Source organism: Oncorhynchus gorbuscha, linkage group LG07 (genome assembly GCF_021184085.1).
Source record: "Oncorhynchus gorbuscha isolate QuinsamMale2020 ecotype Even-year linkage group LG07, OgorEven_v1.0, whole genome shotgun sequence".
NCBI classification, from domain to species: Eukaryota; Metazoa; Chordata; class Actinopteri; order Salmoniformes; family Salmonidae; genus Oncorhynchus; species Oncorhynchus gorbuscha.
The window spans coordinates 54550275-54564945 of NC_060179.1; the positions used below are offsets into that span (position 1 = coordinate 54550275).

General features: G+C 45.8%; 1 protein-coding gene across 5 annotated transcripts in view; it reads right to left on the bottom strand.

Annotated features, from left to right (window-relative positions):
* Positions 1–6305: 6305 nt before the first annotated feature.
* pcdh15b (protocadherin-related 15b) overlaps positions 6306–14671 on the bottom strand; it is a 230847-nt gene continuing 222481 nt past the window's right edge. For 4 of the 5 annotated variants that reach the window (XM_046356770.1, XM_046356773.1, XM_046356768.1 and 1 more), the window contains 5 exons: positions 12853–12874; positions 12356–12394; positions 12131–12204; positions 9942–10071; positions 6306–7592 (listed from right to left, as the gene is read on the bottom strand). In XM_046356770.1, coding sequence (XP_046212726.1) covers positions 7026–7592; positions 9942–10071; positions 12131–12204; positions 12356–12394; positions 12853–12874 — 832 coding nt within the window. In that variant the 3' untranslated portion in view covers positions 6306–7025. The remainder of the gene's footprint in view (positions 7593–9941; positions 10072–12130; positions 12205–12355; positions 12395–12852; positions 12875–14671) is intronic. The other variant, XM_046356772.1, reaches the window with a different exon arrangement.

The following is a 14671-nucleotide window of genomic DNA, read 5'->3' on the forward strand; positions in this document are numbered from 1 at the left end:
ATTACTCATCTCATATGTATATACTGTACTCTATACCATCTGCTGCATCTTGCCTATGCCGTCTGGCCATGGGTCATCCATATATTTGTATGTACATATTCTTATTCATTCCTTTACACTTGTGTGTTTAACGTAGTTGTTGTGAAATTGATATATTACTTGTAAGATATTACTGCATGGTTGGAACTAGAAGCACAAGCATTTCGCTACACTTGCATTAACGTCTGCTAACCATGTGTATGTGACAAATAAAATTGGATTTGATTTTTTGTCGTACATGTCGATCCAGAGCATACCAAACATTCTCAATGGGTGACATGTCTGTTGAATATGCAGGCCGTGGAAGAACTGGGACATTTTCAGCGTCTAGGAATTGTGTACAGATCCATGCGACATGGGACTGTGCATTATCATGCTGAAACTTGAGGTGATGGCGGTGGATGAATGGCACGACAATGGGCCTCATGTTATCGTCACTGTATCTCTGTGCATTAATATTGCCATTGATAAAATGCAATTGTGTTTGTTGTCCGTAGCTTATGCCTGCCCATACCATAACCCCACTGCCACCACGGGGTACTCTGGTCACAACGTTGACATCAGCAAACCGCTCGCCCACACAACACCATACACACTGTCTGCCATCTGCCTGGTACAGTTGAAACCAGGATTCATCCGGAAAGAGCACACTTCTCCAGCGTGCCAGTGAACATCGAAGGTGGGCATATGCCCACTGAAGTTGGTTACAACGCAGAATTGTAGTCAGGTCATGGCCCTGGTGAGCACGATGAGCATGTAGATAGAAGAGCTTCCCCTTAGACGGTTTCTGACAGTTTGTGCAGAAATGATTTGGTTGTGCAAACCCACAGATTCATCAGCTGTCCGGGTGGCTGGTCTCAGACGATCCCGCAGGTGAAGGAGCCGGATGAGGAGGTCCTGGGTTGGTATGGTTACACGTGGTCTGCGGCTGTGAGACCGGTTGGACGTACTGACAAATTCTCTAAAAATGATGTTGGAGGCGGTGTAGTAGTCAAAATGATCCCTATTTAATGAAATATCTAGATTTGTAGCTAACTTTAAAATAATTCACCACGGGGGAACGCATTTGATCATAATAAACACATTTCTGAGCCCAAAACAGCCATCTAAAATGTTTTTGGGGCCATTCTGCCCATTGCAATTTACTTTCTAAGGCAGACCAGGGCTTTTGGCACCGTTAGGTTGCTACGCAGTAGCTGACCAACAGAGCTTATAACTTCACATTCCAGACCAGACATTGGGGGCCTGTGACAACCGACTGCATCCAGTTGTTTCCGACCCGTTGAGGGTGCTCGCTACAAGTGGATAAAGTCAAATGTACAGTGTCAGATGCCATTTAGTGGATCACTTGAGAACACTGTGATTCTTCAAAAAGCCTGAAATAAACGGCGTAAACTGTCCAATGGTATTGCTTAAAAATAACTGGTTTGAGGTTTCATGTTAGGTGTCAACACAACACAATTCAGTCAGATCCGTTTTAAGGCTTCAGCATGCATCAGTTCGGCTGGCGAACGAGTGTGCTGCATACTCCCTTAAAAATAACTGTTTCGCATTTGGACGCCTTTAGCCAACTTCTGCATAGGGGTTGTTTTGACGTGTTGGAAGTGGAACTGCACTACCTCTGTCAAATCCACAAGTGGCTCCTTATATCTTAAAAGCGGACATTGCCATTGGCTGCACAGAGTCGCATGAACAGAAATCCCACGCAGTGTTGTTTACAAGTTGGAACAGTGGAATGTGAGATGTAATCTACACCTCCATTAGGATGATAGAAACACTCATTATTTAGTTGAGTCATTTTTCATTTTGAGTGCTATAGCACCCCCTGATAAATCGAAATGAAAGAAATAATAATAATTGCATTACTCCTGTATGAACCTGAAACATTTGTATAATATTGCATCAGCCTGAAGTAAAAAGTGACTTAAATGAAAAAAAAAAGAAGAGTTCACATACTCTCTGGCAGGAAGACTTAACATGAATCTGTGGTAAACTCAGGAAAACTGTGAGATTCTCCCCTAGTATTTCTCACATCCAGGAGAATGTTGAAATGTTGAAATGGATTGGGCCTGAAAGCCTCCCTGGTTGTCAAGGAAACTAATTTGTCAACAAGCCAGAGAAAGAGAGAAGCGGTGATGGTGCTGGAGCAAAGAGCAGAGTCAATTTTGGAGATTGGTTTTTCTCTCCCCGTGTCTGGAAATCATAATCAGATGGGAGGACTCCGGCACCCAGAAGGCTTTGCCCTGCAGGAAAAATGCTCAACACCCCATTAGCATCATCAGCCCGTGGGAGCAAAGAGCACAGTGAGTCTGGTAGCAGCAGTTGGGATATGTGTGTTGCATGAGTGTGTTTGTTTGTGTGTGTGTATGTATGTGTGGGAGTATGTGAGTGAGTGCATGTGTTCTAAGGTGCAGAGAATCAGATTGAATGTTTAGCAGTATTTTAGATAGAAACGGTCTCTGAGCCTGTTGGTATCAGACCTCATGCTCCAATACCGTCTGCCCGACAGTAAGGGAGTAAACAACTCATGGCTGGGGTGTGTGGGGCCTTTGATAATGCTACAGGCTTTGCTCAGGGCACCGAGTAGATATCCTGGATAGGTGGTTGCACGGTCCCAGTGATGTACTGGGCCATCTTCACCACCCGCCTGAGGGCCTTACGGTTATTGACGGAGCAATTCCCGTACCATGCCGTGACGCAATCGGTCAGGATGCAGTCGATGGTGCAGTGGTAGTATTTGGAGATGTCTTCAGCCACCTTAGGAAGTGCCCTCTTGACTAGAGTGGTGGTGTTGTTGGTCCATGACAAGTCCTCTGTGATGTAGACGCAGAGGAACTTAACTACTGACTCTCTTTACTGCAGTCCCATTGATGTGGATTGGGGCATGTTCCCTCTTTTGCTTCCTGAAGTCAACAATCAACTCCTTTGTTTTGCTGACGTTGGAGGAGAGGTTGTTGTCCTGGCACAATGCCAGTTCACTTACCTCCTCCCTATAGGCTGACTCATCATTGTTGGTTAGCAGGCAGGGGGCTGAGGATACACCCCTGGGGGGGCCCTGTGTTAAGAGTCAGTTTGGAGGAGGTGTGGTTGCCAATCCTCACAGCCTGTGGTCTGCCTGTGAGGTAATCCAGGATCCAGTTGCATGGGCTGGTGTCCAGACCCAGATGCCTGAGAAGATAGGGAGTCCATCTGGGCCGACGGCTTTGTGAGAGTATTCCCTCTTTTGAGAGTTTTCCTCAAGTCAGCCTTGGAGAGCGAAAGCACCTGGTCGTCCAGAACAGCGAAAGTCTTGCTGGATGGCTCGGAATTGTCTGCCTCAAAGAGAGCATAGAATGTGTGAAGCTCGTCTGGGAGGGAGGCTTTGATGGACACCACACAGCTGGAGTTGCCTTTGTAGTCCGTGATAGTCTGTAGTCCTTGCCACATACATCGTGTATCTGAGTTGTCGAACATCAATTCAAGTTTGAGTCTGTATTGAGTCTTTATGCGAGAGCCTAATGGATTTGTAGAGCTCGTACCTGCTTGCCCTGTGCACGTCGCACACCCTCAAGTCATCAGGGTTCCTTCTGCTGACAGTGAATGCTTCAGTATGGGCTTTAAGCATGGTATGGATATCTCCGTTCTTCCAGGGTTTTTGGTTGGGGTATGTCCGGATTGTTATTGTAGGTACATCATCAACACATTTCCTAAAGAGGCCTGTGACTGACAATGTACAGTCTTGGCCAAAGGTTTTGAGAATGTCTTTAGATATTTTTGTCAGATGTTACTATGGAATACTGAAGTATAATTACAAGCATTTCATAAGTATCTAAGGCTTTTATTGACAATTACATGAAGTTGATGCAAAGAGTACAATTACATGAAGTTGATACAAAGAGTCAATATTTGCAGTGTTGACCCTTCTTTTTCAAGACCTCTGCAATCCGCCCTGGCATGCCGTCAATTAACTTCTGGGCCACTGATGGCAGTCCATTCTTGCATAATCGATGCTTGGAGTTTGTCAGAATTTGTGGGTTTTTGTTTGTCCACCCACCTCTTGAGAATTGACCACAAGTTCTCAATGGGATTAAGGTCTGAGGAGTTTCCTGGCCATGGACCCAAAATATCGATGTTTTGTTCCCCGAGCCACTTAGTTATCACTTTTTCCTTATGGCAATGTGCTCCATCATTCTGGAAAAGGCATTGTTCATCACCAAACTGTTCCTGGATGGTTGGGAGATGTTGCTCTCGGAGGATGTGTTGGTACCATTCTTTATTCATATTGTTGGTCCATGTGTTCTTAGGCAAAATTGTGAGTGAGCCCACTCCATTGGCTGAGAAGCAACCCCACACATGAATGGTCTCAGGAATCTTTACTGTTGACATGACACAGAACTGATGGTAGTGCGGACAAGCATTTTTCCGGATGCCCCAAACAATCGGAAAGGGGATTCATCAGAGAAAATGCCTTTACCCCAGTCCTCAGCAGTCCAATCCCTGTAACTTTTGCAAAATATCAGTCTGTCCCTGATGTTTTTCCTGGAGAGAAGTGGCTTCTTTGCTGCCCTTCTTGACACCAGGCCATCCTCCAAAAGTCTTCGCCTCACTGGGCATGCAGATGCACTCACACCTGCCTGCTGCCATTCCTGAGCAAGCTCTGTACTGGTGGTGCCCCGATCCTGCAGCTGAATCAACTTTAGGAGACGGTCCTGGCGCTTGCAGGACTCTCTTGGGCGCCCTGAAGCCTTCTTCACAACAATTGAACCGCTCTCCTTGAAGTTCTTGATGATTTAGGTGCAATTTTACTGGCAGCAAGATCCTTGCCTGTGAAGCCCTTTTTGTGCAAAGCAATGATGACGGCACGTGTTTGACAGAGGAAGAACAATGATTCCACCACCCTCCTTTTGAAGCTTCCAGTCTGTTATTCGAACTCAATCAGCATGACAGAGTGACCTCCAGCCTTGTCCTCATCAACACTCACACCTGTGTTAATGAGAGAATCACTGACATGATGTCAGCTGGTCCTTTTTTGGCAGGGCTGAAATGCAGTGGAAATGTTTTTTGGGATTCAGTTCATTTGCATGGCAAAGAGGGACTTTGCAATTAATCACAGTTCATCTGATCTGCAGTTCATCTTCATAACATTCTGGAGTATATGCAAATTGCCATCATACAAACTGAGGCAGCAGACTTTGTGAAAATTAATATTTGTGTCATTCTCAAAACTTTTGGCCACGATTGTATATTCCTCAATGCTGATGGATGAGTACTGGCTGGATGAATCTTTGAACATTATCCAATCAGTCTTCTCAAAACAATCCTACAGCATTGTCTGCCTCCTGTGTCCAGTGCATCACTATTTCCTGTATTGGTCGCTCCCTTCTGAGTTGCTGCTTGTAGGCGGGGAGTAGGAACAGAGAGCCGTGATCTGATTGGCCGATGTGGGGGTGGGGGATGGCTTTGTACGCGTCATGGATGTTTGTATATACAAGATCCTGCATGTAGGATTCCGAGCAGGAACCTGCAAGACTACGAACCGCTATCTCGTTATCAATTGAGTTAAAGCAGCTGATTCAGGCAGCACATTTCACAGGTTTGCCACTTTGAACAATACTGTTACGGGATATTTCTGTTGCTATTGGCTAGGATTACACGTATGGTGAAATTAAATCACAATACAAACCAAATAGTATAACATGTTAGAAATATTGGCATTATTGATATGTGACAACAAGTGTGAGCTTTGAACAGACTTGATTCAATTCAAAGTTGACCATGTAGAAATAGATACGCTTTGAGTATGTAGACATGTAGATATGATTCCAGAGCCAAAGCACACTACTTCTCAGTTTATATAATTCTCCTCCGGATTAATGAGGTGAACCATCCTCTGACTAACGCAGAGATAATAAGCACAAATGAATTCACTGTGTACGCACTGGCATCGCCATAATCAGGCAATTGATTTAAATCAATAAAAATGGATGTTTGATATATTCTCCTTCCAGAAACGATTAAAAAGAAACACTTTCTTCTTAAGTTCTCTAGCTCTAGTGAATAGCAACCAAAGTACTTGAAATGTAATCGATATCACACTGCTGATTCTCAGAGCAAAAGCAAACTCATGGAAATTTAACTGACTGCAATATCACATTTTAACTATGCATAGAGTAGACTGGGTTTTTGAACTTGGCAAACATCTCGCTGCAAACAAATATATGTTTTATTATTTCAGAGAGGGGGAAAGGACTAGATGAATAAAACTAGCATATTTTTGGTGTGAAATGTTTATTTCTGTATCCATCATCAAGTCGGTAGCCAGACAGATGAAGGTGTGTTTGATATATCAGCACTAGAACAAAGATTACTGCATTGCTTTATGTGCTTATAAACATCACATGGCCAGTACGAATACCGATTCAAAACAAAGACCACAACCAGAATTGTTATTTCAAGACGTGTCAAATATGCAGTATGCAGCAAACAAGATAGTATTTCAATTCTCCTTAAAAAAATGTAACAATCTGTATAAAAATGAAGAAAAAAAAGTAAGAATGGATTCAAGTCTGAGTGACTTTTATGATTGGGGTGTCTCCAAAGCACAACTATGGGCCCAGGTGGACAGCAAGTGCATCCCTAATCAATACATCTTCATGTTTCCCAGCTAAATTGATCCAGTCTTCTATGGAAACAACATTCTAGAAGTGGCTATATTAGGAAAATAGCATGTAAACTCAACATTTTGAAGAACCTGTATTTAAAAGAAACATCATAACTTGCTGGTTGCAAAAACTCTTAAATGAATGTAGCTACATTTAGATGTAGCATATTTTACAAGATTACGCCAATTACTTTTGTACTGTAAAAGCAAACCAGTCGATTACTGATAAAGAAAGACATTATATTGAAATTAAGTGCAATTCTATTTAGCTTTATGCCATAGAATTGGAGGACAATACTAAAAAGTACAATTTGTCACATACTGTAGCAAAGTGGAAATACAAAAGTCACAGTTTTGTCATTGGTATGTGCAGATTGTTCCAAGGCCCCATCCATAGCTCCTCCTCGGACTGTGTGCGATCACTCTGAGATTCTAAAGGTTCTCTCACGTCCTCATTGTCCACTGGTGATTCCTGCTCCTCAGCGTTCCGGCTTCTCTCGCTCCTGGCCTTGGCGATGTTGGACTTTGACGCTATGCTCTCTGGGCCACTGGTGCTGGAGGCCAGGGAGCCGCTGGAGGGCTGGGTGTTGAGGGTCTTGTCGACCGAGGACGTGGTCGCCACGGGGCTGTTGAGGGGCAGTCTCTCCTCGTGAGTCACGGCCAGTTTGTCCAGTTTCTTAAAGTGCTTGCCCAGCCGCACTGGGGAGTTGACCTTGATGTTGTTTGAGTGGACACACCGGCGGGTGCGTATGACCGAGCCGTTCTGCGCCAGGTACACGCTGCCATTGATGTTGCTGTGGTTGGTCAGGTTAGACAGACGGTTTCTTTGGGGCTCCGGAGCGCTGTCCTCCCCCGTCGAACTAGTCTCATACTCCCTGTCCACCACCAGCTTAATCCGCTTCTTCCTCCCGTACTGAACAACACAAACAAACAAACAAACAGAAGGCAGATGTATGAGCCTAACATCACGACATCATTAGAGATGGGTTCACACCATTTGACGGGCAAGGCGAAGAGATGCCAGCAGCAAACACAATGTCACACTGTCATGCCGGAGAAGGAGCTGTTGAAGGAAATGATTATGTCTTCTGATGTGAATTAACCACAATCTGTTATGCTTCTTGACACAGACAGATGAGAAGCAATCATTAACCATTTACTACAGAGCCCTAAGAGCTTTAGAAGGAAGAATACGATTATCCCACCAAAGGACAATGCTTTCAGTATTCATGAAAGCAATGTAGAAAAGGCAGCAGCAGCGGCAGCTCGAGATTGGACCAAAAAGAGAACAAAGCAAGGAAGGGCATGCATTTTAGACTCTCTGTAATTTAAAAGCTTCCTAAAATGGCTTATATGACAATAATAAATTCCACTCAGATAATTGCACACGCAATCCAAGGCATTCAGTGATCTTACTTAATGGGATCGGAATTCACTTTAAGATGTTACGGCTTCATCAGCTTCGGAATCAGCTGGGTTGTCATCTTCCGATTCCCCGTCTTCCTCCTCCTCTTCGTCTGTGCTCTGCTTCAAGCCTTTTCCATAAATGCCGCTGGACGGTCTCTTCATCGTGGCTTCCTCCTCCTCGTCCTCGGTGACAGGGGAATGGTCATCTGAGGTGTCCATCATGCCACCGCTGACCTCTGTAGAGTAGGACACAGCGGTCGGTCTTCGTCCATTTCCTGTTGAGGCCGTTGTCCGACTCCCACTGGACTTCCTGGACGACGACCCTTCTCTATGCTCCTCTGGTGATTCTCCGCTCTCAGCCTCCACTTCCTCCTCCCCCGAAGACTCCTCCTCTTCCTCGCTCTCCTCATCGATGGTGTCCTCGGACCCTAGAGTCCTGGTAAATCTAGAGCTCCTGGAGCTTGGGTCAGAGACACTTCCACTGTTGTCAGAGGATGCTCTCCTACTGGCTCTGCTACTGCGGCTCTGTGACCTGTCTGTGCCACCGCCACTGTCTCTGTCACTGCTCTGGCTGGTGACCACAGAGGCTCTTCTACTGGGTGGTGGCCTGGGTGAGGACTTCTGAGCCCCTGGTGCTGTGTCCTCAGTTTCTGCAGATGTCACACTCCTCTTGTTGTCCTCAGTCTCTGATCCCGAATCTGCCTCTTTTTCTGTGTCTGAGTCTCTCTCTGTCTGGGACTCCTCCTCTGTCTCCAAATCCTTCTCTGTGTCTGAGTCCCCATCTGAGTCTCGCTCTGACATCCTTTCCTCCTCCTCAGAATCTCCCTGGCACTCCTCCTGCTCCTCGTCTGAATCTACAGCCCTCCCCTGGTCATCCTCTCCACCTAAGTCTCCTCCAGGGTAGCCCGCGGTACCCAGTGTGGAGGATGAAGCAGCACTGCTCCTACTACTCCTGTCGGAGTAGGCCTCTTTACTAATGCTTTCTGCCTCAGAGCTGCTGCCCTCCTCTTGCTCACTAATGTCCCAAGCCAGGGAGGCCTGCCACCTCCTCCTCTCCTCACTCTTAGTGTCATTGGAGCTTTGGGACCCAGACCCAGACATCCTCTGCTCAGCTAGAGAGCTCACACTGAGGATTTCAATAGGGGATATCCTCCGCTCTTGAAGCCTGCTGGAGATGTTTATACGGCTCAGCGCTTTCCCCAACTGCTGTTTGACCGAGGGCTTGGCATCATCCGAAGCCTGGAAGTAGCTCCCATCTATGACCATGCCACTGTCCATGATCAACATGCTGTCGGAGCGGTAGGCCTTAGTTAGTGTCAGGAAGTCCCCACCATCTCCTCCGTCCCTCCGATCCTTGGAGGAGAACTTCATGGGGAATATCCTGGCTTTGTTCCATGGGGGGTGGAGCGAGGGGGGGTTACCAGGTACCTTGCTAACCGAGACAGGGAAGTTGCAGAGTTTCATGACTGCCTTTAGTTTCTGAATGACCGTGGAGGAGTGGTGGGGCTTGGAGTCTGATGCAGCAGTGCCCTCTTCTGGCGGTGGCCGGTCCTGCTCTGTTCTAGAATAGGGAGGCTGCTGGTCTCTAAAGGCCTGTCTGGGGGGGCTACTGGGTGGGCCGTGAAGGGGTCCTTTGCCTTGCATAGGGGGCCTCTTCCCACCACGCATGGCCACCTGTTACAGTCACATCAGCCCAAGCTACCATTAAAGCCAATGTTAACCATTACTGAGCCATTCAACACGCAGTGTTTCCTCCAGGCACATAGTGTACTTTCCATTGAATTCAAAGTTGCATAATTTTGTATCATACATGTAGCTATTGAAAAACGTAACAGATGTAGATAAAACCAGCTACCTCTCCCTCCGACTCCTGTGGACTGTAGTAGTAGCTCCCATCGTCGTCCACGATCACCTCTCCGTACTCATCATACAGGCCTGTCGGAGATATCAACTTCCTGCGACTGCCATACTGAGGCAGTTCATACCTGGAGGGGAGATGGAACAGGTTAGTTACACACTGTACTGACACACACACACACACACACACACACACACACACACACACACACACACACACACACACACACACACACACACACACACACACACACACACACACACACACACACACACACACACACACACACACACACACACACACACACACACACACACACACACACACACACACACAGACAACACAAACATAGCACACGCACACACACACTCGCAGCCATCACTACATTTATTCAACCTCATTTCTCAGTAGAATTCTGTGATTTTTTTCTCCAGAAGTGAGTGTAAAACAGAATATGTGAATAAGCCCGGGTCCCCAGTGCCTCCAAACTGTGTATGGATATGAGAGAGAGAGAGAGAGAGAGAGAGAGAGAGAGAGAGAGAGAGAGAGAGAGAGAGAGAGAGAGAGAGAGAGAGAGAGAGAGAGAGAGAGAGAGAGAGAGAGAGAGAGAGAGAGAGAGAGAGAGAGAGAGAGAGAGAGACGGCAAAGGAGCCTCTTTATTTAGGCGGAGGCCTTCTTATGGGATTTTACAGTCATTACCCCAAGGCAGTGTTTCCTTTTCTTCTTTCCGTGTCTTTGTTCAGCTGATCTTTAGTGCCAGAGGGGGGCAGACAAGGCGTACCATAAGGTCCAGGGCCCACTCACTACAGAAGCAGACAAGGCGTACCATAAGGTCCAGGGCCCACTCACTACAGAGCGTAGAAGTAAGGTCACTATGTGCCCAGATTAAAGGCTTTTAGTGCTCCCAGGGAGAAAGCGTCTTTTAAAATAGAAACAGACCATCAGCTTAACAGGGCGCACTCTGCCATCACTGGATGGACCAACAGTACATGGTGTCAGTAATGGTTAAATAGCTCAAGCCTCCAGCCAGAAGACTATTACCCCACATCTCAACCCCACGGGAGCAAAACTCTAATTGTATTAATGGCGGTCGGTGTGACGGGAAACATGAGCATTTTGAGAGAGAGGCTACATAGCAGAGAGAAAAATAACACCCGGTATGGCTGGAATGAGAGCCCGGACGTTCTAATTAAAAGTTGAACATCTGCGTAGAGAGAGAGAGAGAGAGAGAGGCGAGAGAAACGAAAGAGACTCAGAGGCAGGGAAAGGTAAATGTACTGTATCCGCTGCTGCAAGTGTCTGTAGAACCAAATCTTTCATCCTCTAAAACTAATCGCCCTCTCACTTTGGTGCTGCAGGGAGAAAGTCTTAAGAGGCTAATTCCGTGCACAACATTCAATCTTAATCTGCGCTCCTTTCTGCTCTGTTATAAGACACCACATGGATGGTGCTCATTGGAACAGGTTAGGTGAGTGATTAGACTCACTAATTATGGAATTCATCGCAGGTGGCAACATGCCAATATGAGCCGTTTCGTCTGAAGCCATCGTTATGTATTCCGACCTGTATGCTCCACTTCAAGGCTGTTGGAAAAACTAATGCTGATGTTTCAGCGGGAGGGGAGGCAGTCTGGAGGCCTGTCGTGACGAGAGCCGTTTGGTATTGAACACTGAAGGAGTCTCTGGACTCTGCAGACTGACTGAGCTTCCCTGGTGTGAGGCAAGCTGTCGGCCCTTGTGTACACGCAGGATCAGAAAGGCCTCAGTAACAAACACGCACATGCATGCATGCACACAAACACACTACACACACACTGTGCACTGACACACCGTGCACACACACACCGTGCACACACACACACACACACACACACACACACACACACACACACACACACACACACACACACACACACACACACACACACACACACACACACACACACACACACACACACACACACACACACACACCGTGCACACACACACACCGTGCACACACACACACCGTGCACACACACACACACACACACACACACACACACACACACACACACACACACACACACACACACACACACACACACACACACACACACACACACACACACACACACACACACACACACACACACACACACACACACACACACACACACACACACACACACACACACTCTCTCTTACCCGTGGTCATAATTATAATAATCCTGGGTGTAATAGTCCTGGCCTGGGTCGATGCCAGACTCCATGGAGAGCTCCTGTCGTGGATAAAACAAAGCATTACTCAAAGACAATGAAGTTGAAGGAAAACATGAGAAGGCCAACACATAGGCCTCTGTGCTTTATTAAAGACAAATATTTCACTACTTAGCCGAAGCCCAAAGGGGGGAAAGAGATTGTGTTCTGTACCTCTGGTCTCAGAAGAGAGGGCCTAAGCAACTGTTGTTGCTGCCAGAGAGAGCGCAAAGACAGAGGAGGAAAATACAGAAACAAGACGAGAGAGAGAAATATACGGTTTCATTAAAGAGATTGTGGATCAACGTAAATATGGATGGGGAAGGGGTAGCAAGCAAGGTCAGAGGGAGTTTGATGGGAAATAGAGATGGAAAAAAACAGCCTGTGTCAGTGAAGTATAATAAGAGAATTTCATAACCAAAACCCAAGGTATATAATACCAAGGGATGACAGCTTCCACCATCTGCAGAACTTTTCCAATATCTGTTCATCACATCGCCTCCCCCAAATATAAGGCGGGCGGCGCATTGGAAGTTTTATTTCCCCATTCCGATTTTGTCATTCTATCAAGGCGGTGTCTATAGATAACATTATGTTAAATAAACTGACAAGTAGGACGACCATTCAAAAGCAGCAATGTCAATTTTAGGCGAGTGGAAACGCCAACGTACCTCATGATGTCCGTACCCACGCCTGTAAGGGAAGAAACATTGTGGAAATCAGTAAACAAGATTGTCAAGATAACGATTGCTTGAGCTTTCAGATATGAACATTGTTATACTTACTGTAGCTGAATTTGGCTGCTTAAATCAAACGCTGAGAGTGGTCTCCCTTCACACATTTTTCAGTTTCAAGTGGGTAAGAATTGTAAAGCATTCGTTCATTTCCTTTGGAAGGCAATAATCTGAAACATTCTTCAGTTCTCTTAAATCTATTCTACCAATGTCCCTTAGCCAGAGAGAGAGAGAGAGAGAGAGAGAGAGAGAGAGAGAGAGAGAGAGAGAGAGAGAGAGAGAGAGATTCTAATATGATATATAGCCATGGCTGGGTTTTTTTTGTCTAATTTTTAGGTAGTGCTGCTGTTCAGAGAAAAAAATGGAAGTTGTTGAGAAACTGTTTCTATTGGTTCTACAGACAGATTTGTTTTCTCTTTAATTACAGTAGGCATTTGTTTTCCAAACTACGTTTTCCCCTGCAATTAGATAATTTGCGAAAGGCAAACCAAGAGTCGCAACCAAGCATATAAATATAATCCATAGATGACAGTCAGGACTGGCAGCCATTGCTAGTGTACCCATGAGTTTAATAGTCAAATTGCCAAGGTAAGAGGTTACAAAACCCGTCGATGGATTATATGTCTATAGCCACAACGCAACAAGCTGTATATTTGGCGTGCATGCTGCCAAAATTGTGGCCTTCCCGGCTGTAGGCATACCGGTAACTTCTAAAATAAGGGTAGCATTTGAGTAAATGAGGGATGAAAGTATACAGCGCCTTTGGAAAGTATTCCGACCCCTTGACTTTTTCTACATTTTGTTACGTTACAGCCTTATTATAAAATTGATTCAATCATTTTTTTCTCAGCAATCTACACACACCCCATAATGACAAAGCAAAAACAGGTTTAGACATTTTTGCTAATTTATTAAAAATAAAAACAGAAATACCTTATTTACAGAATTATTCAGACCCTTTGCTATGAGACTTGAAATTGAGCTCAGGTGCATCCTGTTTACATTGATCAACCTTGAGATGTTTCTGCAACTTGATTGGAGTCCATGTTGTAAATTCAAATGATTGGAAAGGCACACACCTGTCAATATGAGGTCCCACAGTTGACAGTGCGTGTCAGAGCAAAAACCAAGCCATGAGGCCGAAGGAATTGTCCGTAGAGCTCTGAGATAGGATTGTGTCGAGGCACAGATCTGGGGAAGGCTACCAAAACATATCTGCAGCATTGAAGGTCCCCAAGAACACAGTGGCCTCCATTATTCTTAAATGGAAGAAGTTTGGAACCACCAAGACTCTTCCTAGAGCTGGCAATCTGATCAAACTGAGAAATCGGGGGAGAAGGTCCTTGGTCAGAGAGGTGACCAAGAACCCGATGGTCACTCTGACAGAGCTCCAGAGTTCCTCTGAGGAGATGGGTGAACCATCTAGAAGGACAACCATATCTGCAACACTCCACCAATCATGCCTATATGGTAGAGTGGCCAGATGGAAGCCACTCCTCAGTAAAAGGCACATGAGAGCCCACTTGGAGTTTGCCAAAAGGCACCTAAAAGACTCTCAGACCATGAGAAACAACATTTTCTAGTCTGATGAAACCAAGATGTGCCTTGAACTCGGCCTGAATGCCAAGCGTCACGTCTGGAGGAAACCAGACATGGCTAATCACCTGGCCAATATAATCCCTATGGTGAAGCATCCTTGATGAAAACTTGCTTCAGAGTGCTCAGTGCCTCAGGCTGGAGCGAACGTTCACCTTCC